This window comes from Triticum urartu, chromosome 7A, assembly GCF_056163025.1.
Source record: "Triticum urartu cultivar PI428250 chromosome 7A, HENAU_Tu73, whole genome shotgun sequence".
Classification (NCBI taxonomy): domain Eukaryota; kingdom Viridiplantae; phylum Streptophyta; class Magnoliopsida; order Poales; family Poaceae; genus Triticum; species Triticum urartu.
The window spans coordinates 557,475,617-557,501,251 of NC_141879.1; the positions used below are offsets into that span (position 1 = coordinate 557,475,617).

At 48.3% G+C, this 25,635-nt stretch overlaps 1 protein-coding gene across 1 annotated transcript; it reads right to left on the bottom strand.

Annotated features, from left to right (window-relative positions):
- Window positions 1-334: 334 nt before the first annotated feature.
- Window positions 335-9,772, bottom strand: LOC125525191 (putative E3 ubiquitin-protein ligase SINA-like 6). The gene is made up of 2 exons (XM_087533350.1): window positions 9,689-9,772; window positions 335-904 (listed from the first exon to the last, which is right to left on the bottom strand). The coding sequence occupies exons 1-2, from the start codon at window positions 9,770-9,772 to the stop codon at window positions 335-337; spliced, it is 654 nt and encodes a 217-aa protein (XP_087389476.1).
- Window positions 9,773-25,635: the final 15,863 nt, after the last annotated feature.

Sequence of the window (25,635 nt, forward strand, 5' to 3'; positions counted from 1 at the left end):
CATTTTGATGACAAGTAGTACTTCTTACCCAAAGGAACTTTATATCCAATAGACACAAAATATTCGTTCGACTGTTGGAAATTACTGATCTGATGTCGAAGTAATTGCTGCATCGCCACCAAAACCCACCATTTCTTAAGCTAAAGTATACCAAGGTAATCCCTATATTAGCATATTACTATGATAAATAGAAGGCACTGTAGAAACATTTAGGACGTGAGCTTGTCAATCTGAATGTGGAGGGACACAAGCTTAGCCCCGGCCAGTAGCTTGGGCGGAACTGTCAAGAAGGTCAGCTCCTGCACATCGACGTCACCGGGATCCTTGCTGCTTGTTACCTCCATTTCCACCTTGACGGCATCGGTCGTGCCTTTGGGCTCCTCGGCGGGCCGTTCGCCCACAGCTTGGCCACGTAGTGTGGTAGTGGGGACGCCCCCGCTCTGATGTAGACGACTGACACGGCGATAGGCGCGCCGATGTCGAGCACGCCGCCAACCAAGAAAAACGCGCGGCGGTCCTCCTCCGCGAACAGCAAGAGTTGTGGCTCCGACAGTGGCACTTGCAGCTGGAGCACCTTGTCGTACTGGATCCTGTGCACTGGCATGGCATGCGCGGTGCTGATGTGGTGGTAGAGCGCCGGCGGCGGGCCTTCGTAGCCGTAGACGGGCACAAGGCATTTGCAGGGCGCGAGCGGACACACGCTCTGGTGATCGGTGAGCTTGTGGTAAGTGACGTAGAGCCCACGGCCTTCGTGCGGGCATTCCACCCTCACCGACGAAAGGACGGAGTCCACCGCCGTGTTCCGCACGTCAAAGCCACCGCCGCGCTCGCACTTCTGGCACTGCCACTGGTTCCCGGGGTGCTCGACGCGGCAGTCCGCGCAGGCCAGGTGCCCTCCCTTGCACTGCAGAAATCAATCGAACAACACATCAATCAAGAAACCTGTTGTCGGTGTCAAAACCGGCGGATCTCGGGTAGGAGGTCCCGAACTGTGCGTCTAGGCCGGATGGTAACAGGAGGCAGGGGACACGAAGTTTTACCTAGGTTCGGGCCCTCTTGATGGAGGTAAAACCCTACGTCCTGCTTGATTAATATTGAGGATATGGGTAGTACAAGAGTAGATCTACCACGAGATCAGAGAGGCTAAACCCTAGAAGCTAGCCTATGGTATGATTGTATGTTGTGATTGTTGTCCTACGGACTAAAACCCTTCGGTTTATATAGACACCGGAGAGGGTTAGGGTTACACAAGGTCGGTTACAAAGGAGGAGATATCCATATACGTATCGCCTAGCTTGCCTTCCACGCCAAGTAGAGTCCCATCCGGACACGAGACGAAGTCTTCAATCTTGTATCTTCATAGTATAACAGTCTGGCCAATGGAGATAGTCCAGCTGTCCGGAGACCCCCTAATCTAGGACTCCCACAGTAGCCCCTGAACCAGGCTTCAATGACGATGAGTCCGGCGCGCAGTATTGTCTTCGGCATTGCAAGGCGGGTTCCTTCTCTGAATACATCATAGAAGAATTTGAATACGAGGATAGTGTCCGACCCTGCAAAATAAGTTCCACATTCCACCGCAGAGAGAATAATTTTTCCGCAGATCTAATTTGCTGGCTTGTTTTGGTAGCATGATGTTATGTCATGGCCCGATGATTATTCGAACCGTTTCTTTTAACCAGCTCCACACATAACGCGAGGCAGTTTCTTGACACATCTCGCCGAAGCGGAGATCGTGTTCCCCCAATTACGGGATTCTCATTAATGCGGTCGTGGGTAACCCAACCGTGTCTAGGACTCCTAGATTATAGGCAAGTCCCAAACGGCTACGGAGAGGACGCTTGATATTTACCCCCTTTAAAAGGGGACAAAGTTTTCGCTTTTTCCCTCTCGTGCTCAATCGAACCCTTCCCCCGCCTTGAGTTCTAACACCCAAAGCCCAGGTTAGGTGCTTCGGATCTTCAACCATGTCTGGATCCAGCCTTCAAGGCCAATGGACGCCCTCCTCCGTTACGGAAGAGGACATTAAGAAGTTGAGGGAGGCTAGATACCTGACCGCCGAGGTTTCGCATCGGCTGCCTGCTCGAGGGCAGATCGTCCCTACTCCCGAACCCAACGAGAACGTTGTGTTCGTCTCCCACTTCCTCTGAGGTCTAGGCCTCACTCTGGATCCTTTCGTCAGAGGTTTGATGTTCTATTACAGGCTAGATTTCCACGATCTAGCTCCGGACTCCTTTCTCCACATCTCGACATTTATTTTCGTGTGTGAAGCCTTCCTCCGCGTTACCCCTCACTTCGGCCTGTGGCTCAAGACCTTTGAAGTAAAGCCAAAGATAACCGAGGGGCAACAAGCAGCGTGCGGAGGTGCATCAATATGCAGGATGGCAGGAGCTCCATGGCTGAAAGGTCCTTTCCAGAGGTGTCCAAATTATGGCAACGGGGGTGGTTTTACGTCACGGCTCCCAGAAGCGCCAAGTGGGCGGCTGCCCCCGCTTTCCGCTCGGGCCCCCCGCCACAACTGATGTCATGGATTAGCAGAGGTCTGAGCTGGGGTCCAGCCAAGGACGTGCCAATACTGGAAAGCCACATCCGAGATCTCTTTGAGGGAGATTTTAGTTTGGTTGCGGTAATACAAGTTATGCTGGTTCGTCAAGTCCAGCCTTGCAAACGCCGGCCCCTTCGCTTGTGGGAGTTCAACCCAGAGGGACCATGTGCCATTCAAAGTTTCCTCGGCCTGACGCACGAGGAGATGTACAAGTCATTCTTCGGACCTCAAGTAGAATGTCCGGATATTACCGAGGACGTGGGCCTGAGCAGCAACCGCGCCGCCGAACAAGTAAGAAATCCTCTAGCCGAACACACTGTCTTTTATTCGAAGTTATTTCTGAGAGTTTTCTTTTTGACCAGGACTGGCTAACAAAGGCGAAGATGATTCGGTGTTTGGACCTGCTCCCTGAGGGTTTGGAAAATCTGGTATTGGAAAAGATGCTCGAAGTCGCACCTTGCCCGGAGCCCTTGAAGGAAGATACTGGGGGGATAATACGCATGGGCCCCCATCGCTGCCCGTTCCAACCGAGGGAATGAGCTTCTCCACGAAGGAGGACGACCGGGGGAGGAAAAGGACTGCTTCCGAGGATCCTGAAGCCGAAGCCTCCAAACAGGAGAAGAGGTCTCCCACAGAGGGTCCTGCCTCGGGGGGTGCTTTTGCCGCACAAAGTCCACGGGGGGATCAGCCCTCCAACGAGTCGTAAGTGATCCAAAATACTTTAATAGTAAAGGTATGCTATCTTTTTCCTTTGAGAAAATAACCACCGCATATATCTTGCAGTTGGGGCCTTAGCCCCTCTCAAATGAGCTCGTCTTCGGGGGATCTTCTTCCAGAGATGATGGAGAGCGAAACGCCTCCCCCGAACTCCTCCGCTCCAGAAGCGAGCGACCTCGAAGTGTCATCACAGAGGGCCTCTCCGGATCCGGTGAGGCCAGAAGATAATCCCGTAGACCCCCGAAGTCCCCAGTGTCTGGCTCCCGAAGAGAGCATACAAAAGAGTCCGGCACCGTCTGGTGTGCGATCGGACGTTCTGAGGGAGTTGGTGGGGCGAGCGGCCATCTAAGAAGAACACCGTATGCTGATGGGTACGGTGATGGAGAGAATCTCGTCCGCCGAAAGCGGATTACATGAAGCCTTTATGAGTCTACTGACAGGCTTTGAGGTATGTGAGATAATATGTGATAGTACTGCACATGTTAGGTGTGCCCTGTGTAGATAGTAGCCCCTGAGACTTTGGTTGTCGTCGAGAATGGCGGCGAACAGAGGATCATATTCCCAGGCAATAACCAGACTACCCCTATGAGCAGGTGGTGGAAGCTCCAGTGGCTAGCCGGACTAGTGAGTTTGCCAGATTAAAACGGCAACTGGATGCGGCAGACGCCGACATCGAGCTTGTTAACAAGAGGCTTGACGAGGCACATGGTAAGTGTTATTATCCGGTGAACGCCACATAGTAAGAGCAGCATGATGCCAGTATCTTTAATATGTTGTGACTGCAGATGGAGCTGCCACCGTAGAAGCCTTGTGGGCAGAACTTGCCCGAGCCAAGGAACAAGCGAGGATTAGTAATGCGGCTGCTTTGAAGGCGGCCGAAGAGTTGAAAGCCGAGAAGGCCGCACATTGCGAGAGCCAAGAGAAGATGGCCAAGATGGCCGTAGAATTGAAAGACACTGCCGACCATTGCCGGGTACTTGAAAAAGAAAACCGAGCGAAGGGAACGGACCTTGAGAAGGCCGCGGCGACGGACAAAGACACCCATTCTGCTATGAGAGCGAAGAAGGAGGAGCTGCGGGAAGCCGGGGATATTGCGGCTGGGAAACCCTTCATACGAAGGAAGTTCGGAGATCCACGGTATGCCCCTCTGGATCAGCTGTGGAGTTCGGGAAATGCGTATATGGATTTGGCGGCGAGCGCTGCCGATGCGGCCAAGTATTTCCAAGGTCAGACAGATCGTGAAGTGGACAAGCTGTTCTGGACGCAATTCCACGTTCCAGAGCGTCCGCTTACATTGACTGACCAGCTAGCCGAATGGGCCGAGCTGAATAGGTTGTCCAGACTCGCCATGAGGTCTGTTGTGGATCAGCTATGGCCAAAAAGGCCAAAGCCAAACAGCTATTTCAGCTTAGTGCAGCAATTCCTTGATGCGGTGCCGCGCATTAATGCGATGAAGAGGTCGGCGTGCATAGAAGGCTCGCGGATGGCCCTTGCCCGTGTTAAAGCATACTGGGCGAAGATGGACGTACCACTGTTGCGGCGCAGGGTTCGGCCATAGGCCGGGTGGCTGCCGAGCACTATTTCGAGGAGGTTCTCGAGGGTGCTCGTTTGATAGAGGCCCAGTGCTCGAAGAATATTATCTTTGAGTGATATGTATTCTCATTGTAAGCACAATGCTTTTATGAAGTTTTTATAAGGTTATGTTTATACTTTTGTCTGAAAGTAGTATGATGCCTCCTGCGCGGCCGTTTATCTATACATGTGTATAACCTGAAAGATTGCAGCCGTCGGCTTCAACCCCCACGCCTATAATGCGGAGGTGCTCACAAAAAACGCGTGTTCACACTTAACCCAACGTCTTGGTCCTATTAAGGAGGTGATAGCGTAGCGAGCGAGGCAACTAGACTATAATGCTTTAACACTTTCACTTAGCCATAGGAGTTTGACAGTGGGGCTACTAGATAGCCCCTGGTGGCTCCGCACTCTCCCGATCGTGGGGTGCATACATGCCTGGCCGGAAAACGGCCCTTCGTTAAGGTGGAGGAATTCTAACATTCCGATAGGTCACCGAGTGGTTGACCAGTCTCACGCTATATCATGACATTCAGTTTTCGGCTTTCTCTACTGAGGTGCTCGTCCGGATGAACTAGGGCACAATCGCAGTAGTTCTCCTAGTGCTACCTTAGTCGGTAAAATGGAACGCAAGGCACCAAAACATAGGAGCCGGGCAAACCCAACATTTGACCAAAGACAATGATTCGGAGCTGATGCATATAAGGCCAAACTCGTGACGCCGAACACTACCTAAGGTATTCGGTCTTTATGGTATAAACCGGGCCTAAATAGTGCCCCTTGTAAGAAGCCCCTTGTGTCCAGGTACGTGCATTATTCTGACGTGGCCACATGCCAAGACGTCAGCATCCTTCTCAACTGTGCTGAGAATTCGGTGGATATGTATCAACAAGAGACAATAAAAAAAGGTTTACACAGGGTCTTAATCTAAAAAGAATCCTTGGAGCGGGTCCCTGCTGCACGTCTGCGCCTGTGTCTCTGTTGTGCCGTATCCTGGATGGGTGTAGCACGATGATCATCTGTAAAAGAGAGGAACTTAGGTGAAAAAGTTGTCATGCAAAAGGATAGTTTTTAAGGGAACCAAATATAATTCAAGATGAGTAAAAATTGCCACTTGTCTGCGTGCATTGAGCCCCTTGTATAGGGGTGTGACCATTGATCCGGCATGAGTTACATATAGTTGTGCCGGACTCGTCTAACCGTTTCTGAGGTCTTGACGACCTGTTAAATGCTTTAGTCTGAGGCCGTTTTTAGTGTGCGGCTGGCAAGGCAGCCGCACTCTCTTCGGCACGCAAAGATCGCTTAATACTTCCACTTACTGTAATGATGCCACGTGGACCGGGCATCTTGAGTGTGAGGAAAGCGTAGTGCGGTATTGCATTAAAGCGAGCGAAAGCTTCGTGTCTGACTAGTGCTTGATAGCCACTTTGGAACGGAGCGATGCGAAAGGTTAAATGTTCGCTACGGAAGTTATCGGGGGAGCCGAATATAACTTTTAGCAGCAGGGAGCCCGTGCAATGGGCCCATGGGCCTGGCGTTACTCCTTTAAAGGTAGTATTGCTATGGCAAATTTTTGTTGGGTCTATCCCCATTTCGCGGATTGTATCCTGATATATCAGGTTTAGACTGCTGCCACCGTCCATCGGGACTCGTGTGAAGTGATATCCGTCAATTATTGGGTCTAAGACCAGGGCAGCCCATCCTGCACGCCGGATACTTGCTGAGTAATCACGATGGTCGAAAGTGATCGGTTGAGACGACCAGTGGCAGGACTCCGCGGTGATAGGCCCTTGGGCATATTTTTCGGGGAGTGCCGTTTTGTTTCTTCCCTTGATCACGTGTAACACATTTACTATTTTGACTTCTGGTGGAAATTTCTTTTGTTCCCCAGTGTCTTGCTTGAGAGGCTCATCCTCGTCTTCACTTGGTGCATCCTCCCCCTTGTGTACGGCATTGAGCTTACCGGACTGCTTGAAGACCCAACAGTCTCTGTAGGTATGATTAGCAGGTTTACCAGGGGTGCTATGGATCTGACATATTTGGTCCAGAATTTTGTTTAGGCTGGACAGTTCGTCTCTGGCGCCTTTAGAGGGCGGCTTTTGCTGACCTGGCCGAGAGCTTTTGAATCCGGCGTTTACTGTCGTGCTCTTCGTGTTGTCTTCTTTATTCCGGCGTTTGTTACTGCTGTTGTGCCGTGATTTCCCGTTTCCATCTCTAACTTTAGATGTACTGGGGTCGCTGGTGCTGCATCTGGCTAGCCAGCTATCCTCACCCACGCAAAAGTGGGTCACGAGGCTTGTTAATGCTGCCATTTTTCTCGGCTTTTCTTGGCCGAGGTGTCTGGCGAGCCATTCATCACGGACGTTATGCTTAAAAGCTGCCAAGGCTTCGGCGTCCGGACAGTCGACAATTTGGTTCTTTTTAGTAAGAAACCTGTTCCAAAGTTTTTGGTCTGACTCTCCGGGCTGTTGAGTTATATGACTCAAATCGTCCGCGTCCGGAGGTCGGACATAAGTCCCTTGAAAATTTGCCCGAAAAGCGTCTTCGAGCTCTTACCAGCTTCCAATGGAGTTTTCGGGGAGGCCTTTAAGCTAGTGATGAGCTGGCCCTTTGAGCTTGAGGGGTATGTACTTGATGGCATGGAGATCATCTCCTCGAGCCATATGGATATGGAGGATATAATCCTCAATCTAGACCCCAGGGTTTGTTGTTCCGTCGTATGCCTCTATGTTTACGGGTTTGAATCCCTCTGGAAATTCATGGTCTAGCACCTCATCGATGAAACATAGGGGGTGTGCGGCACCCCTGTATCTGGGTGTACCGCATTGTTCGGATGTTTGTTGTGTTACATTGTATGCTGGGGCGCGCTTGTGTGGTCCATAGATGGATCTGGTTGTGTCGTCCTTTTGGTGCGAGCCCTTGCGTGGATCGCGTATTGGCTTGTGAGCGGCGTTGTTTGCCGCTCGATGTTGGCCGTGAGGTCGTCTATCCGGCCAGGTGGCTGTTTTGATTTTTGGTTGTGGGGGGTCTGAGGCCTCCTCATTGAATTCAGGTAGCAACTTCCGCTTTGGGTAGCTCTTGGTGGGGCGATTGTCACCGTACCTCGCTGCTGTGTTGAGTACTTTACTCCATCTGAGTTGGAGTGTGTCTTGCGCAGCCTTGAGCCTTTGCTTCTGCTTTTTCAGACTCCTCGCAGTGGCAACAAGCCTTTGATGGGCATTCTGCTGCTCCGGGTGCCTGTCCGGCGTTATGTCACCCGGACTATTATCTTTGACAGAATTGGTTTGTTCGGTTTGATTCTCCGTATTGCCGTGGTCCGGTAGTGGTTCGCCCTGCTCCAACGCTAGGTCTGTATGATCGTTATTTCTGCCGAGGCGGGATTTGGGGCAGCGCTTGCGCCGCCGCTTTGACTGCTTCTCGAGGGAACAAGCCTTTGGTGTGTCCTTCCGTTCCTCGTCGTCGTCTTCTTTTGGTGTGTCCACCATGTATACGTCATATGATGATGTGGACGTCCAGCGCCCTATGGGCGGTGGTTCCTCTTCGCCTACCGCATCGTCGTCCGTACCGTCGATGTCTTCGGAGTCGAAGTCGAGCATGTCGGTTGAGTCATCGACAGTGGCTATTAAGTGGGTGGTGGGTGGGCGTCGAATTTCTTCATCGTCCGCATCCCAATCCTGTTGGCCATAATCCGGCCAGGGCTCTCCTAACAAAGAGAGAGACCTTAGTGAATTCAGAATGTCGCCGAAGGGCGAGTGCTGAAAGATATCTGCGGCGGTGAATTCCATGATCGGCGCCCAATCAGATTTGATTGACAGGGGCGTGGGCGGTTCGGAGTCAGAAAAAGAGTCCGGCACCTTGGAGTCACGGGCTGCGCAGAGGGGTATGCTGGTGTTCGGCTCGATCGCCGTTGAGACTGCAGCCCCTGAGGCGGTGTCTAACCACCCGTCCTCGATTGGCGCAGTTGGCTCCGAACTAAGGGTCAGAGCTGATGCGGGCGCGGCTTCTGGGGTACTGTTCGGCGGCAGAGCTAGGTCATACCCATCACGACAGTGCGGCGTGCCCGGCTGTGGTTCGAATCCATCGAAGATCAAGTCTCCGCGAATGTCGGCCGTGTAGTTCAAACTTCCAAATCTGACCTGATGGCCAGGGACGTAGCTTTCAATCTGCTCCAGATGGCCAAGCGAATTAGCCCGCAGTGCAAAGCCGCCGAATACGAAGATCTGTCCGGGGAGAAAAGTCTCACCCTGGACCGCATCGCTATCGATGATAGTAGGAGCCATCAAGCCTAACGGAAACGACATAGAGGAACTCTCAATGAAAGCACCAATGTCGGTGTCAAAACCGGTGGATCTCGGGTAGGGGGTCCCGAACTATGCGTCTAGGCCGGATGGTAACAGGAGGCAGGGGACACGAAGTTTTACCCAGGTTTGGGCCCTCTTGATGGAGGTAAAACCCTACGTCCTGCTTGATTAATATTGATGATATGGGTAGTACAAGAGTAGATCTACCACGATATCAGAGAGGCTAAACCCTAGAAGCTAGCCTATGGTATGATTGTATGTTGTGATTGTTGTCCTACGGACTAAAACCCTTCGGCTTATATAGACACCGGAGAGGGTTAGGGTTACACAAGGTCGGTTACAAAGGAGGAGATATCCATATACGTATCGCCTAGCTTGCCTTCCACGCCAAGTAGAGTCCCATCTGGACACGAGACGAAGTCTTCAATCTTGTATCTTCATAGTCTAACAGTCCGGCCAATGGAGATAGTCCGGCTGTCCGGAGACCCCCTAATCTAGGACTCCCACACCTGCACCTTGCTCAATCAGCCGAACGGGCGAGGTGTATTCGAACCTCATACACTGGAGGTGTCAAGGGGCGGAGGCACAAGGGGCAGTGGAGCACGGTGAGGTCCATCGAGACCTTAGAGAGCTCCATCGTCGGGTCCTGTTCGGTCTGCATGATCTCGCCCTCCTCGTGCACAACCATCTCTAGACTTGGGCCGGGGTATTACAAAGCTTTACCGTCACATATTTTATACTACTTCAAGGTGCATTAAATCAACACATGCAAGTATCAAAAGGAGAGTCACGGCATGCATGCATGCGTTGTAATTAATGCATCGGTAAATGCAAATTATTGAAATATATCGAGTGCAGTGCTTTGATGTGTCGCGTCAACTCGTACATCAATGAGAAGTTTGATTATCCTCTCCCTCGCGGACTTAACTGCACCTGCCTTTGGCTGTATGACAGGTTGGCCACACACCTGTCGGGCCCACCTGTCATACACGCAAAGGCAGGAGCGTCCCTCCCTCGCCCATGAGCGTGGTGGCTGGCAAGACTAGGAGAAGCTTTCGCTACACGCTCTCCCTCCCACACGCGATGGACATGCAGCAGTTCAATCGGTGTCAGATGGCCAGAAGCGTATTGTAGTACTCCTCCAGTGCAGTAGTACTCCATCATTGTTCGACTTTCCGAAGAGGCGAAGAGCCAAGCGCAGCCCGGACGCTCGTGTGGCAGTTTCATGTGTAGAGTAGTCTAGGATAGCGTGTACCGTGCCTGTAAGCTTAAAATCGTTGGGGTCGGCTCCATGCTATGTGGCCGTCTCGAAGTTTTTAAAAAAAATTAAAATAGTCTTCTGGCCCTACCTGACACCTTGGTGATTGTAGTTTGCACGCTCATCTGGTCAAGACAGGAATATATATTTTAATTTGTTTTTTTTCAAAAAGGGGGGACTCCTCGGCCTCTGCATCAGAACAATGCATACAGCCACATATATTTTAATTTGTGGTGGGTAAATGTTAGAGGTTGCAGCAAATATATTGTACACTGCGGGTCTTTCAGCCAAGTTTAGAGGCAAGCATGTGGGGCCAGTGCTATGATGTGTCGCGTTAACTCGTACAACGAGGAGAAGCTTGATTTTACTACACGCCTTCTCCCTCACCCATGCGCGCGGTTGCTCGCAAACGAGGACAGGATTTTACTACACGCCTTCTCCCTCTCCATCGGGCTAGTTTTTTTAGCTGAGTTAGAGCAAACTAGCTCAAACTAACCCCTCTTGTTTCGATAATTTGAGGCTATTTCAACCCAAACTAGCTCTAACTTAGGGATCCAAACAAAGAGGAGTATTACTGTACATGCTACAGTGTGGACCGTAGCACATTGTTTTTTATGGCCATATCACCACATTGTTTTCTACTGTTGGTTCACTGGGCTACCGTGGTTCGCACTGCTGGTTCACTGGGTTGCCGTGGTTCGCACTCCTCTGACCTGAGTAGTACTCCCTCCGTTCCTAAATATAAGTCTTTGGAGATATTTCACTATGGACCACATACGGATTTTTTCTCCATATGTGGTCCATAGTGAAATCTCTCCAAAGACTTATATTTAGGAACGAAGGGAGTAGTATAGTACTAGTATATACAGCATCATTCTTTGCTCCTTCTTACTACTCCGACATGTGGGAGAGCCAGCATCCGGGTCGACGTGTCATGCACCAGATTAGAGCGCGGAACGGAAGGGGGGCATCACCCCGGTCAGAGCGCCAGTAATTCATGACTATAGTGAGTGGTCATATCACAAGTCTTTCCAGCAGTAACATGCCGTCAAATCGCACGGCCCCACTCGCTCACCCTCCTCGCCTCTCTGTCAAACCACCTACCCAAAAACTGTCGCGCGTACTGCCCGGGAAAATCCCCGCCCTCAACTTTTAACTACGCGAAAATAGTTTGAGCTTGTTCGTTCTATATAAATACTGTACTTACTATATGTTTATTCACCCGTGGGGTTGTTCAATGAATGGAGGGGCGAGGAGCACAAGTGAACAATACTGTAGTACTACTAGTAGTAAGTAGGAGTCGTACAGTAGTCACCTTAAATAGAGAGTTTCTTTTCTTTAATGCCACGTACACAAATTGAAACGCTTGTTGTGGAGAGAAAAAAGATAATCACTCCACTATATATGGACGTAGGGGCCTAAGCGCTTGCTTTACTAGGGTTGCTCTCTTCATTCTCTCATCCTCTCCAGATATAAACAAGACAACGGTAGCGACATTTTCTCTCTGCTCACCGCTGGTCACAGATCCGGCCGGATTCCTTCGGCCAATGTGTGTAGAGGACTAAAAGGTGCATTGTTCACGCGGTCATCGCCGCCGAGGGAGGAAACCCACAACTGCCGGAGGGGCCCGATCCTCTGCCCGTGTCGTTCTCTCCGACACAGAGCCGGCTCGGGAGGTCCTCCGACCCTCCTTCCTCCCTGCCGTATTGTCCGCAGATCCGACCTGCCGCCGTCGACATCCCAGTGACCCCCAGGTATAAGTTCTTCGAAAGCGGCCTTGCTCTACTGCCCCAACTCCCCACATGTCTGCATGTGCATCTTTTTCTACTCCCATCAGCTCTTCCAAAGCCACCTAATTTTTTAGTATTATTAGAGGTAAGGCTACTTCATGCATTCGAATCTAGGGCTTTGTTCAAACAACGAAGAAAGGGGGGAAAGTTGTAGCATGAATCTAGGACTTGATTCAAATAGGAAATAATATGGTGAAAGTAGTAGAGACCGGATACCCAACCGGTCTCTTGGTTGAAAAGGGAAATAATGGGAAAACGCAGTACAAACTGGATAAGGAACAGATCTATTATTGGTTGAAAAAAGGATAAAAAGTGGCGGCTGGTGGAAAAGTCAACAGAGTATGTCCGGGATTAGATTTGCTACCATCACATAGTAAAAGGTCTCCAGGATTAGATTTGCTGCCCTCACATAGTAAAAGATCTCAGGATTAGATTTGCTGCCCTCACATAGTAAAAGGTCTCAGGATTAGATTTGCTGCCCTCACATAGTAAAAGGTCTCCAGGATTAGATTTGCTACCCTCACATAGTAAAAGGTCTCCAGGATTAGATTTGCAGGTCTCCAGGATTAGATTTGCTGCCCTCACATAGTACAAGGTCTCCAGGATTAGGTTTGCTGCCCTCACATAGCATGAACAAACTCGGCATCACCACTTTATGCCTCCTTGTAGGTACATTGTGCTGATGCGTCCACTGTCGCATGTCCTTATACCAACCTTTTACTGTTGTTAATGTAAGGGCGCATGTAAAATGAAGCGATCACACTGTTACCTTAGGGACATGTCTAACCAGTGTTATTGTTAATCTAATGCCTCCAGTGATAAGATGCAATTAAACTGTGTTACAAATGGCACTCCTGTTGTTTTCCCCAGTATGATAAGTAAGTTGCTCCTTTACGCTGTTGAGTGTCCTGGTGTCCCCACGGTCCCATGCCCTTAAACCAACTCTTTAGCTGCTGTTGATTTACTGTGTCTTGTAAACAAGCAATGCCACCATTAAAGTAATCCCATATTTTAGGAATCTCATTGTTGATCGTAATGCTTCTGGTAACATGAAGCATTGCTGACGTTTTAAAATTTCTACTGTCCTTGCGTGATTGCCATGAACATAATTAAGATGCTTCTTTTAATTTTGTATATGTTTCGTATATTCTTATTGACCAGCAACTGTTTACTTTCTATCTTTTTGTGCAGATAGGGATATCAATTTCACCTTGTTGCTATTGTGACCTTTTGGTGAACTGCACAAAACAATTTTTTTGGAATGAGTGTCTTGTGCAGTTCAACTAAAATGTCATGTGGGCAACATCTCTCAATTTTGGTGGAACTGCACAAAATGGTGATTGGAGTTTCCAAAATCTCCGTCAAGTTCTGCTGGTAATCTCGTGCAACATTTTATTAGCCTTTGCAAGATGGAGCCATCACTGTCACCACAATGGCACTTTATTTTAGTGGAACTGCACAAAAGGATAAGAAAATTATAGTTGCAGCTTACATGAGCCGGACAGCCAACCTTAATGTTCCTCAATTTTAGTGCAACTACTAAAGAAGAACCTGCCAGCTCACAAGAGCAAGTACTTCTTGCTAGCTGAATGATGCAATCTTTGCTTCATTTTAGGTGAACTGCAGAAAAAGGCGCATGAATTGAATCATGGAACTCCAGGCAGACCTCATCCAAGTAGAGCTGGAGGTTGAGTTCAAGGAGGCCGCTATTAAAGCGAAATCATGCTCTCCTGTCTCCTTGTTTGTGTTGTGCAAACATGCTGTGCAAATAGGAATACTCAACTACAGATGTTGTGACGGTCAAGAGCATTCGCCAAGTTCTTCGATTGTATGACATGGCTAGCCAAGATGGATTTAATCCCGATATTCACTTTATCAAAAGGCTCTAATGGGTTGGTTCTGAATCTTGCAAGCTGGGAATCAGTGAGATGTGTAGGCATCTTTGTTGTACTTATTATTTGAATCTTATTTGTTGGTTCTGAATCTTGCAAGCTGGGAATCAATGAGATGTGTAGGCATCTTTGTTGTACTTATTATTTGGATCTTATTTGTTGGTTCTGAATCTTGCAAGCTGGGAATCAATAAAATGTGTAGGCATCTTTGTTGTACTTATTATTTGGATCTTATTTGTTGGTTCTGAATCTTCCAAGCTGGGAAACATGGCATGATGATGCAGAGGACAACAACCATAACAGACAGTTCAAACTTCGTAGTATTATCTTTGTGAAAGTGCGACAAATGTGTTGATCATGTGCGTCCTGAGAATAATAATTCTAATTGTTGTGCATGTTGATCCTGTGGCACTGATAGAACGAGCGAATGCATTTCTTGTTTTAAGTATAAATTTCTATTAAAGCTAATTAAATTTAAGTAAAGTGACCACTAACTCATGTTATTATAGTACCAATACAGACCCGCTCGTGAACCGACGTATGGCCGAGGGTGCATCTTCTGCCGGGTGTGCAGCGGACGAGGGAGGGGTAGTAACTGTTGTCGCATGTACACACTCAGCTTACTGTTGAATCCAGTTCCCCAAGAGCTGAAAAACGAACTGTTGTCGCTGCCTACACACTCGTTCACTCGAAGAGACTCCAATGGCGATCCGAGGGGTGAGCCTGCTGGATATGGACTTCAGCAAGGAGTTCCCCTTTGAGTTCGTTGTTCAGTCCTATGGTTGCACCAAGTTGAATGTGATGTACACCAACCATACGGACTCGGTGAAGCTCTACCTCGCCTCAGTCCTATGGCTGCACCAGGTTCTGGAGCATTCGCTCGTTTCATCGACAGCGCCGACTGCACCTTCGCTATGGTGGAGAGAAGGAAGAACGCGACGATTCGGCCATCTGGTGCAACAAGCTTGTCGACATCCAGAAGTAATACAAGATCATCAGCAACGGGCAGGAGAAGGACTCCGTGGTTGACCTCGCCGAGACCATCATCGACCCTTGATACGCCAACATGAAAGAAGACGACCTGAACACGTGGGAGGTACCTCTGAGTCTAGCCTACATAACCTACGCGGCCAAGGACGCATACGCATGCTACGACATGTATAGGAAGATCTTGGACATGAGGGCATGTCTGCTTCCCGTAACCGACGAGTACACGGACATCCGCAGCATCATGATCAAGTGTGCCAGGAAGGTCTAGATGTTGTACTTTATCTGTTTATAAGCACCTTTATCATCTGAGTGTTTCATGCATTAGCCTATGTGTCGTAATTATCTGTTTTGTCTGAAATATTTCTTTTAAGAACCCATTAACCTGATTGCTTTTTTTAGTGGCTATTTGCTTATGTATGTAAACTAGTTCACTTGTCCGTAAAAAAACTAGTTCACTCGGCTGACGTGCTTTGAATCTCCTTCCTCCCAACATATTCCCCTCCTCAGGTGGACCCAGCAGGTCTCTGAATTTTCTCCCACTTTCTTTTTCGATGTAAACTGAGTTTTCTCCTAGTACTTTCCTCTAGAACCAACTCAACTGTCCCGCGTCTAGCCTAAATAATAATAATACCCCACGTACTATTAACTCATCAAATTAAAATGATATTTTATTTCGTAAGTTGAAAGTTCTTACCAAATAATAATAATAATTGTTTATATATAACTTGGCAAGTTAACTCCTAGTGATTGCGTACATAAGCTTGCAAAGATTTTACTAACGTGCAATCATGTGTTTATGTTTTTATAACATTTCTCCATCTAGCCCAACATGATATTTTCACCCAGCCCAGCAAGTCCACGGATTTCGAGAAAAATGCAAATGAGATTTAAACGGGCTGCATAGGTGCTACATCATTGTTTCACCCAGCCCACCAAATGGACTAAAAAACAAATGGACTGGCTGACATGTGGGCCAGTAGGTCGAAGCCTAAGAAGGTGTTGGATTTATATCCAACGGCCGGCATTCTTCTTCAATCTCTCGTCTTCTTCCCCCCAGCACTGCCAGAACCGCCTTTTCCAGCCTTTGCCGTCTAGCGGCGTTGTTTTGCGCTCCTCAGCGAAACGTTACCCCGCGATGGCCAGGCCATCCCTCCACTCCGCACCTCCTATTATTCTCTGCCGAGTGTAGGCCCACCCCGCACCCGAACCAGTCAAGTCTCCCACTCCTCTCCGTCTGCGACTCCACTGCCGCATCTTCCCCATCTTCGGGTCGTTCCAGTCTGGGGCCTCGCCGTCGTCCACCGCCTCGGTGCACTCGGCGCAGCGTGGTCAACATACGAGAGTCATCGGAAGAGGACTGTACGTGGAGAGCCTGACGGCTGGGACCCACAAGGTCCATGGTCGCACGCAACGAAAGTTCCTCCTTATTACGCACTGTACATGCATTGTATGTGGGAAGGGCTTCTGTATTTCGCGAAAAAAAGTTCCCCCCGCTAACAGGTCGGACCCACCAGCTATATCTTCGCACGCAAGGAAGTGCCTCCTTATTACGCACCAAAAAATGAATACCCCCTGCTAGCTGGGACCCACCATAGTGGGTGGCTGACTTGTGGGCCTACTAAGTTGACGAGGATGGAGGGCTTTGTCAACTTAGTCAATATGAACGATTCTAGCTCCAGTGACCGTACGATGTCCATCCAACAGCCATAGTGCTTCTTCAACCTCTGGTCTTCTTGCTCCAACCGCCCAAAGTAGCGCCGGTCGTGCCGCGTGCTCCTGCCTCTCGTGGCCGGCTGTGATGCCGCGGAGGCCTCACCGTCCCCTACTACTCCCACCGATGGCCCAAGGTATCCCTCTACTCACCCACACCCCCTGTTATTCTGCGGCGACGGCAGCCTCACGCCGCAACCGAACCAGTGAACCCTCGTACTCCTCTCCGTGTGGGCATCCACTGCCGCGTCTTACCCGGCTCCGCGTCGTCCCCTTCCTAGGCCTCACCGTCGTCCACCTCCTTGGTGCTCTCGGCACGGCGTGGTCAATGTGGTCAACGACCGACTTCCATCGGAAGAGCACTATACGTGGAGAGGCTGACAACTGGGTCCACGGCCACAGCCCAGTTTTTTGTGATTTGCCAAGTAAGTCGCTTTGTCAGGCCTGTTGGGCTGCAAATCTTTCGAGATGAGGAGAGCTTCATTCGGCTGGCCGAGAAAATGGCCTATCGGTAATGAGAAATGGGATGTACATTTTTAAAACACATCAAACCGGCAATTAGTTTCAAATATCTTTTTTTTCATTTCGAGATTTTAAATTACATTAATTTTTATGCGTGGAGAATTTGTTGGATTTTATATTGATATACATTTATTTTTAAAATCAGTTTGAATGTGAGTCGAAATTTCGGGATTAAAAACAGTTCGGGCCGCACCAAAATATGCAAAATTTCGTATAATTTTGTAACCGTGGCCACAATATGGGTTGTAATGCTAACAAAAAGAATATGGGCTCCAAAAAAACCTTAAGAATTAGCAAATGGGTTGTAAATTATTAGAAATAATGGCAGATGGGATGTATGCTGTTTTCCACAGGTTTGAGGCTTTCCTAAAAAAAGGTTGACGCACAAGCAGTGACTGTTGGATGTCCATCGAACGGCCGCGTGCTTCTGCAATCTCTGCTCTTCCTGCTCCAGCCGCTCAAACAAGCGCCGGCGGGACTGCCTGCTCCCTCCTCCCCGCGGTTGGCTGTGCTGCCGTGTAGGCCTGACCGCCCCACCATACTCCCATCGCTGGCCTAGCCATCCCTCTACTCACCCACACCTGCTGTTATTCTCTGGCGACGGCAGGCGAACTAGTAAACCCTCGTACAGTCGTACTCCCCTCCGTGTGGGAAACAACTGCCGAGTCTTCCCTGCCTCCGTGTCGTTCCCTTCCTAGGCCTCGCCATCGTCCACCGCCCTGGTGCTCTCGGCGCGGCCTAGTCAACGTGATCAACGACCAACATGCATCTGAAGTGGACTGTACGTGGAGAGGCCGACAGCTGGGTCCACGGCCGCACGCAAGGAGATGCCTCCTTATTACGCGCAAAATAATGATTCCTCGACCTGACATCAGGGACCCACCAAAAGGGCCTCTGTATTTCGCGAAAAAAAACGTTACCGCCGCTGACAGCTCGGACCCACCAGCTATATCTTCGCACGCAAGGAAGTGCCTCCTTATTACGCACAAAAAAAATGAATACTCCCCCTGTTTGTTGGGATCCAGTATAGTGGCAGGCTAACTTGTGGGCCTACTAAGTTGACGGGGACGGAGGGCTTTGTCAACTTAGTCAATATGCATGATTCTAGCTCCAGTGACCATATGATGTCCATCCAACGGCCGTAGTGCTTCTTCAACCTCTGGTCTTCTTGCTCCAGCCGCCCAAACCAGCGTCGGTCGTGCCTCGTGCTCCTGCCTCCCGTGGCCGGCTGCGATGCGGCGGAGGCCTCACCGCCCCCTACTACTCCCACCCCTGGCCAGGCCATCCCTCTACTCACCCACACCCCCTATTATTCTGCGGTGACGGCAGCCTCACACCGCAGCGAACCAGTGAACCCTCGTACTCCTCTACGCGCGGGCATCCACTGCCGCGTCTTCCCCGGCTCCGCATCGTCCCCTTTCTAGGACTCTCCGTCGTCCACCGCCCTGGTGCTCTCGGCGCGGCGTGGTCAACGTGGTTAAGGAACGGCTTCCATCAGACGTGGACTGTACGTGGAGAGGCTGATAGTTGGGTCCACGGCCGCAGCAAGGAAGTGCCTCCTTATTACGTGCAAAATAATTATTCCTCCACCTGACAGCGGGGAACCACCGGACGGGCCACCGTATTTCACGAAAAAAACGTTTGCCCCGGACTGCTGGGACCCACCAGCTACATCTTCGCACGCAAGGAAGTGCGTCCGGGCAAAAAAATGATTCGCCCCCCTGACTGCTGGGACCCACCAGCTACATCTTCGTAGGCAAGGAAGTGCCTGACAGTCGGGACCCACCTGGTCGAAGCATACGTAGCGTTGTCATTCTGGTCGCGAACGTGTACGTACATATATACTGGTGGATGTAGAGGCGCGCACGTGTCGTAGTAGAGGCGCGTACGTGTCGTAGTAGAGGCGCGCACGTAGCATGTACACGTACGTACAGCGGCCAGGGTGCAAGAAAGAAAATACGGCCACGTATGTGTACATACGGGCGGGGTCTCGAACACCTACTCGCGCATACGTACGGCTAGGGCTCGTGTACATGGCTGGGTCAGAATGGAGAAACAGCGTCGTCATCGTGTTCATGGGGAGGCAACGGAATGCGTCATGTTCATGGGGAGGCAACGAAATGCGTCGTGTTCATCAGGAGGCAACGGAACGCGTGGGAGCCAATCGGCTGGGTCGGAACGGAATGCGTGGTCGTGTTCATCGGGAGGGCTTGGACGGAACAGGCGATGGAAACGAGGCCTGGCGTACCGCACAACGGAGGAAATGGACCTCCTACATTCGGAATGGGGTCCTGTTGATCGGGAGGGGTCTGGCATACCACAAAACGGAGGAAACGGACCTCCTACGGTCGAAACGGGGGTCTTGTCGATCGGGAGGGGTGTGGCGTACCGCAAAACGGATGAAACGGACCTCCTACGGTCGAAACGGGGGTCCTGTTGATCGGGAGGGGTGTGGCGTACCGCAAAACGGACGAAACGGACTTGTGTTGGAGTTCTACGGTCGAAACGGGGGTCCTGTTCATCAGGAGGGGTGTGGCGTACCGCAAAACGGGACTCCACGGGATACTGTTCATCTCCACCGTCGACCTCCTCCAGCCTCCACGGTCTACCGTCGACCTCCTCCAACCTCCACGGGCTACTGTCGACCTCCTCCAGCCTCCATGGGCTCCTGTTCATCCAGCCTCCACCGCGCGCTACTCCACCGGCTACTATTCAACCACCCCTCCACCGTCTACTGTTCATCCAGCCCTCCACACCACGGGGTCCTGTTCAACCACCCCTCCACGGGCACCCCCCCACCGTCTACTATTCATCCAACCCTCCACCACACCACGGGGTCATGTTCATCCAGAGGCAACGCCACCGCTCACTATTCATCCACCCCCCCCCCCCCCGCAACACTCACTGTTCATCCTAGAGGCAGCATCGATCGGCTTCAGTTAGCAGCAGTAGCGAACGAATCGCTCGATCGGGTTCAGTTAACAGCCATCGATCGATCGCTCGGGTTCGGTAACACGTAGCCTGCAGTGCAATCGCTCGGGTTCAGTTAGAGCCCAACGCCTCGCTCGGGTTCAGTTAGAGCCAACGCCTCGCACACACGCGCGTACGTGTACGAGAGAAACGCGCATCGCTCGGCCCCCGACCTCCCACCGTAACCGGGAACTCGCCGAAATTTTCCTCGCCCTCGCTTCTACCACGGTTTTTCCGTCATGGACGGCCAAAAGAATGTCATGCAGCTGCGTCTCTGGCCCGCCCAGAACGAAAAGCCCATTTTCTGTCATGATTTTTTGTCATAGAAGTAGGGGCCCACCACATCTATGATGATACCGGGTTTTGTCACAATTATCGTTATAGAAGTGTCATATGTATGACAGAAAAAAAAATTCGTTCAGCCCAAAATGTCACGGATGTGTCTTTTTTTTGTAGTGAGTCCAAAACAAGGGCAAAAGTGTTTGGAAAAGTAGATACGATGGAGACGTATCACCTTCCTAGTGAAGATGTCGCTACCCATCTAAACAGCTTCATTGATTTATGTGATATGCAAAAGAAGAAAGATGTGGATAATGATATTGTTAAATTGAAGCTATTTCCATTTTCGCTTAGAGATCGTGCTAAAACTTGGTTCTCTTCTTTGCCTAAAAATAGTATTGATTCTTGGAATAAGTGCAAAGATGCTTTTATCTCTAAGTATTTTCCTCTCGCTAAGATCATCTCTTTTAGAAACGATATTATGAATTTTAAGCAACTTGATCATGAGCATGTTGCCCAAGCTTGGGACAGGATGAAATTAATGATACGTAATTTCCCTACACATGGTTTGAATTTATGGATGATTATACATAATTTTTATGTTGGATTGGATTTTGCTTCTAGAAATCTTTTAGATTCGGCCGTGGGAGGCACTTTTATGGAAATCACTTTAGGAGAAGCTACTAAACTCCTAGATGATGTTATGGTTAATTATTCTCAATGGCACACCGAAATATCTACTAGTAAAAAGGTTCATGCGATAGAAAAGATTAATGTTTTGAGTGGAAAGATGGATGAACTTAGGAAGTTAGTTGCTAATAAGAGTGTTTCTTCTGATCCTAATGATATGCCTTTGTCCACTTTGATTGAGAATAATAATGAATCTATGGATGTGAATTTTGTTGGTAGGAACAATTTTGGTAACAACGCTTATAGAGGAAACTTTAATTCTAGGCCGTTCCCTAGTAATTCCTCTAATAATTATGGTAATTCCTACAACAACTCTTGTGGAAATTTTAATAAGATGCCCTCTGATTTTTAGACTATTGTTAAATAATTTATGAGTTTACAAAAGAATTTCAATGCTTTGATTGAAGAAAAATAGCTTAAGATTGATGAGTTGGCTAGGAACATGGATATAATTTCTCTTGATGTTGATTCTTTGAAACTTAGATCTATTCCACCTAAGCATGATATCAATGAGTCCCTAAAAGCCATGAGAATTTCCATTGATGAGTGCAAATAAAGAACCGCTAGGATGCGTGCTAAGAAAGATTGCTTTGTGAAACCGTGTTCTTCTAGTTTTCATGATAATAAAGATGAAGATCTAAAAGTGATAGATGTGTCTCCTATTAAATATTTGTTTGCCAATATGAATCTTGTTAAAGATGGGACTGGAGATGAGTCAACTTTAGTTAAAAGGCGTCCCAATGATTCGGAGTTTTTAGATCTTGATGCAAAAATTGGTAAAAGTGGGATTGAAGATGTCAAAACTTTACATAGAAATGAACCCACTATTTTGGATTTCAAGGAATTTAATTACGATAATTGCTCTTTGATAGATTGTATTTCCTTGTTGCAATCCGTGCTAAATTCTCCTCATGCTTATGACCAAAATAAGGCCTTTACTAAACATATTGTTGATGCTTTAATGCAATCTTATGAAGAAAAGCTTGAACTAGAAGTTTCTATCGCTAGAAAAACTTTATGATGAGTGGGAACCTACTATTAAAATTAATATTAAAGATCATGAATGCTATGATTTATGTGATTTGGGTGCTAGTGTTTCCAAAATTCCAAAAACTTTGTGTGATATGTTAGGTTTCCGTGAATTTGATGATTGTTGTTTAAATTTGCATCTTGCGGATTCCACCATTAAGAAACCTATGGGAAGGATTAATGATGTTCTTATTGTTGCAAATCGGAATTATGTGCCCGTAGATTTCATTGTTCTTGATATAGATTGCAATCCTGCATGTCCTATTATTCTTGGTAGACCTTTCCTTAGAATGTAACATGCCAAAGTTTCAGTTTGGAATGTTATACACTAGATCATCATTGCATATCATATTTTATTGCATTTTGGTTGATCCTAGAAAATTCTACGCAACTCAAGGACCCATCGGAGAGAGTTGGGGATTTCGTTATTTTCATATTTGAGTTTTCTCAAATTTTGAAAATAGGATCATTTGATTTTATTTATTTTATCTTCAATTATTTCTATTACAAAAATATGAGAGAGGGAATAAAATGACTTTCCCAAAATAAAGAAATATTGAGGATTTAATAAAAAATCAAATAAGATTCTATTTTGGTTTATTTGCTATTTTATTTGAATTTAGGAAAAATGCGCGTTTTTCAAAATTGCATTTAGGCCCCAAATAAATGTTCATATTGTGCGGCTTGATTTTAGAAGCCGGGGAAATTTTATTTCGGGATTTTTGGAGTCCGTTTAGTTTTCCTTTTGTTTTTTTTCTAAGCATAACTATTTTTAAAAACAAACGCAACCGACCTAACGGGTCGTGTCTGACCCGAACACTTGGCCCGGCCGGCTTTATAAGCTGGGGAGGCCCAGCCGGACCCCCCCCCAAACCCTAGCCGCCCTAGCCGCCCGCGCCACGCTGGGCCGCCGCCGCCCCTCGCCGCGCCGCCGCCGCGCCTCGCCGCCCGCGCCGCCGCACCCCGCCGACCACGCCGCCCCGCGCCGACCCCGCCGGACCGCCGCCCCGCCGCTCGCCGGAGGTAGACCTCGCCGCTGCCGGTTTTTCTCGACAAACCGATCGGTTTTCCGTCGGTTTTGTTCGTTTTTTTAGTTTTGTTTTTTAATAGATCGGTTTTCCGGTTTATTTATTTAGCGAGCGTTTGCTCGGCCGTTCGTTTTAACGAACGCGTTCATCATTTAGATCCAGTTAACGAACGTCCGTTCGTTAATCTGTTCGTCGTTTTCTTTTTCTCGGATTAAATCCACAATTTTTTTATCGCGATTCCTGATCTGTTTTTCGTTCTAGTATAACTTTTTGCTCGTTTATCGGAATCAGGCGATTCAAGCGCCTGGAGTTTCGTCTCGAAACCCTCTTTCTGGTTAACCAACTCAAACAAGTTTTTGCATCTGTAAAAAATTTCCCTAGATCCAGAATAGTAAACGAAGCCTGTTTCTTTTGCCGTTTGTCTTTCGTTGCTTCGTTCGATTTGATTCTTTTTGCCAACCAGAGTTCTTAAGTTGAACTTTCTGGTTAGATCTCTTATTTGAGTTTTACCTGTGCATTAGTTGAGTACTTATTGTATGCTTGTTTGTTTGCGATAGAGTACCCGGAGTGCGCCGCTTGCTACTTCGAATCGCTAGGTTTCCCGGATCATCAGCAAGGCAAGTAACACTTTGATCATACCTCCTACTACCCAGTTTTATTACATTAGATCAATCCTCACACATTGCATGATTAGGATCTAATTAAATTGTGGGTTTGGGAAGTAGTTGAGGTAGTACCTATTACCTGTTTATTATCAAACCTTTGGGAGTTACTTCTACGTTGCTTATTATGCTATGCTATGCTAGTAGACGTGGATCGGGTGAGTGTGTCCATGACAGATGTGAGATTGTTAAATTAATGGTTTATCTAAGGTGGCAACTTAAATACACATCTGGGTGGATTGAGGCACCTGGGTATTCCAGCGATTGCATGGTTTCTTTTGGACCGCCACCCAGGCTCAAAGGGATCATGAGATTATTCATGCTAGAAACTTCCGTGTGCAGCCACAAGCTACTATGGGCTCTAGCATGGTTGATTAAGTCATGCGAACTCTTACAGTGGTAGACTAGCAGATGTAGGGGAAAGTAGGTGTAACGGTCTACCCGATCGTAAGGTGCTAGCGCTTCTGAAAGACTATGTCTCGGTCATCCGTTTCTCAAACACCATGTAGTGAGAGAAATCAAACGGAGGCGATCGAGTCTTGTGGGGAAAAGTGCGCAAACCTCTGCAGAGTGTATAAACTAATCATGGTTAGCCGTGTCCCCGGTTATGGACAACTTGAGTATCTAGTACCTGGATTATCATGTGAATCTCATCATGTTACTCTAAAATTAATTTTGTTGGGTTTTATTTAATGATGATGCTTAAATGGGATTGAGAATGCTGTCAACCATTCTCAATGTTTAACAACTACCATGATAGTTAAATAAAATTTATTCCTTTGCAGTAGGGAAAAATTGGCTTTACGCAAAACTGTAACCATAGAGCTTTCCACCAGCCTAATATGCATGTAGTATAGCCTTATCCTTTCATTGCTCTCTATGTGTTACATTGTCAGCATATTCCATGTGCTGGCCCATTTCGGGCTGCAACGTTCATCTTGCAGACTTTTCAGACGACGATTAAGGTGTTTTTAGGTCATGGTTCTATACTCAGTGATGTCGTTGGAGTTGATGGACTCACTTATCTTCCAAGCCTTCCGTTGTTATCGTTATTAGATGGCCTTAAGTAATATTTATTGTAATAAGCTCTCTTTTGAGACACTCGATGTAATAAGTGTGTGATTGCTACTCTGTTATAAATCCTTCAAGTACTGTGTGGTGTCAGCATTACTGATCCAGGGATGACACCGGAGCACAGAGATTGGACCGTTTGAGGTCTGGTCGCTACAAGATGGTATCAGAGCACACGCTGACTGTAGGACACGACCACTAAGCTAATGCCCTAGATCACTACTCACTCTCTTCTCATTCTAACTCCTCATCTTTTCTACTCTTTTAGGATGGCGGATGCAAGGAACAAGTTCACGCAACCGGATGAAGATACACCCTTTGGCCGTCACTTGAAGGAAGTCACTAGATACCTGAACATAGCAGTACTAAGCTTCACCGGAACCTACAACGCCACTTTACCTGAAGAAGAGCGCTGGATGATTCAAGTTCAAGTTCCAGGAAGGACGTTCATGCCAGTCACTGAGCCCATAGAGTTTTATTTTGATGCACCAACTTGGAATCTAGGAAAGAGCATGGCAGCTCACATCGCCATGGGACGCATTGGAGAAGTTTACCGCAATGATCTCAAGGATACTATCTACCAGATTTGTGGGCGCCGAGATGAGCACT

Excerpts from the sequence above, each read along its gene's own strand:
- LOC125525191 (XM_087533350.1), bottom strand. The coding sequence starts at position 9,772 with ATGGAGCTCTCTAAGGTCTCGATGGACCTCACCGTGCTCCACTGCCCC. Across the intron at positions 905-9,688 it reads TGACACCTCCAGTGTATGAG|TGCAAGGGAGGGCACCTGGC; the intron begins GTTCGAATACAC and ends TGATTTCTGCAG.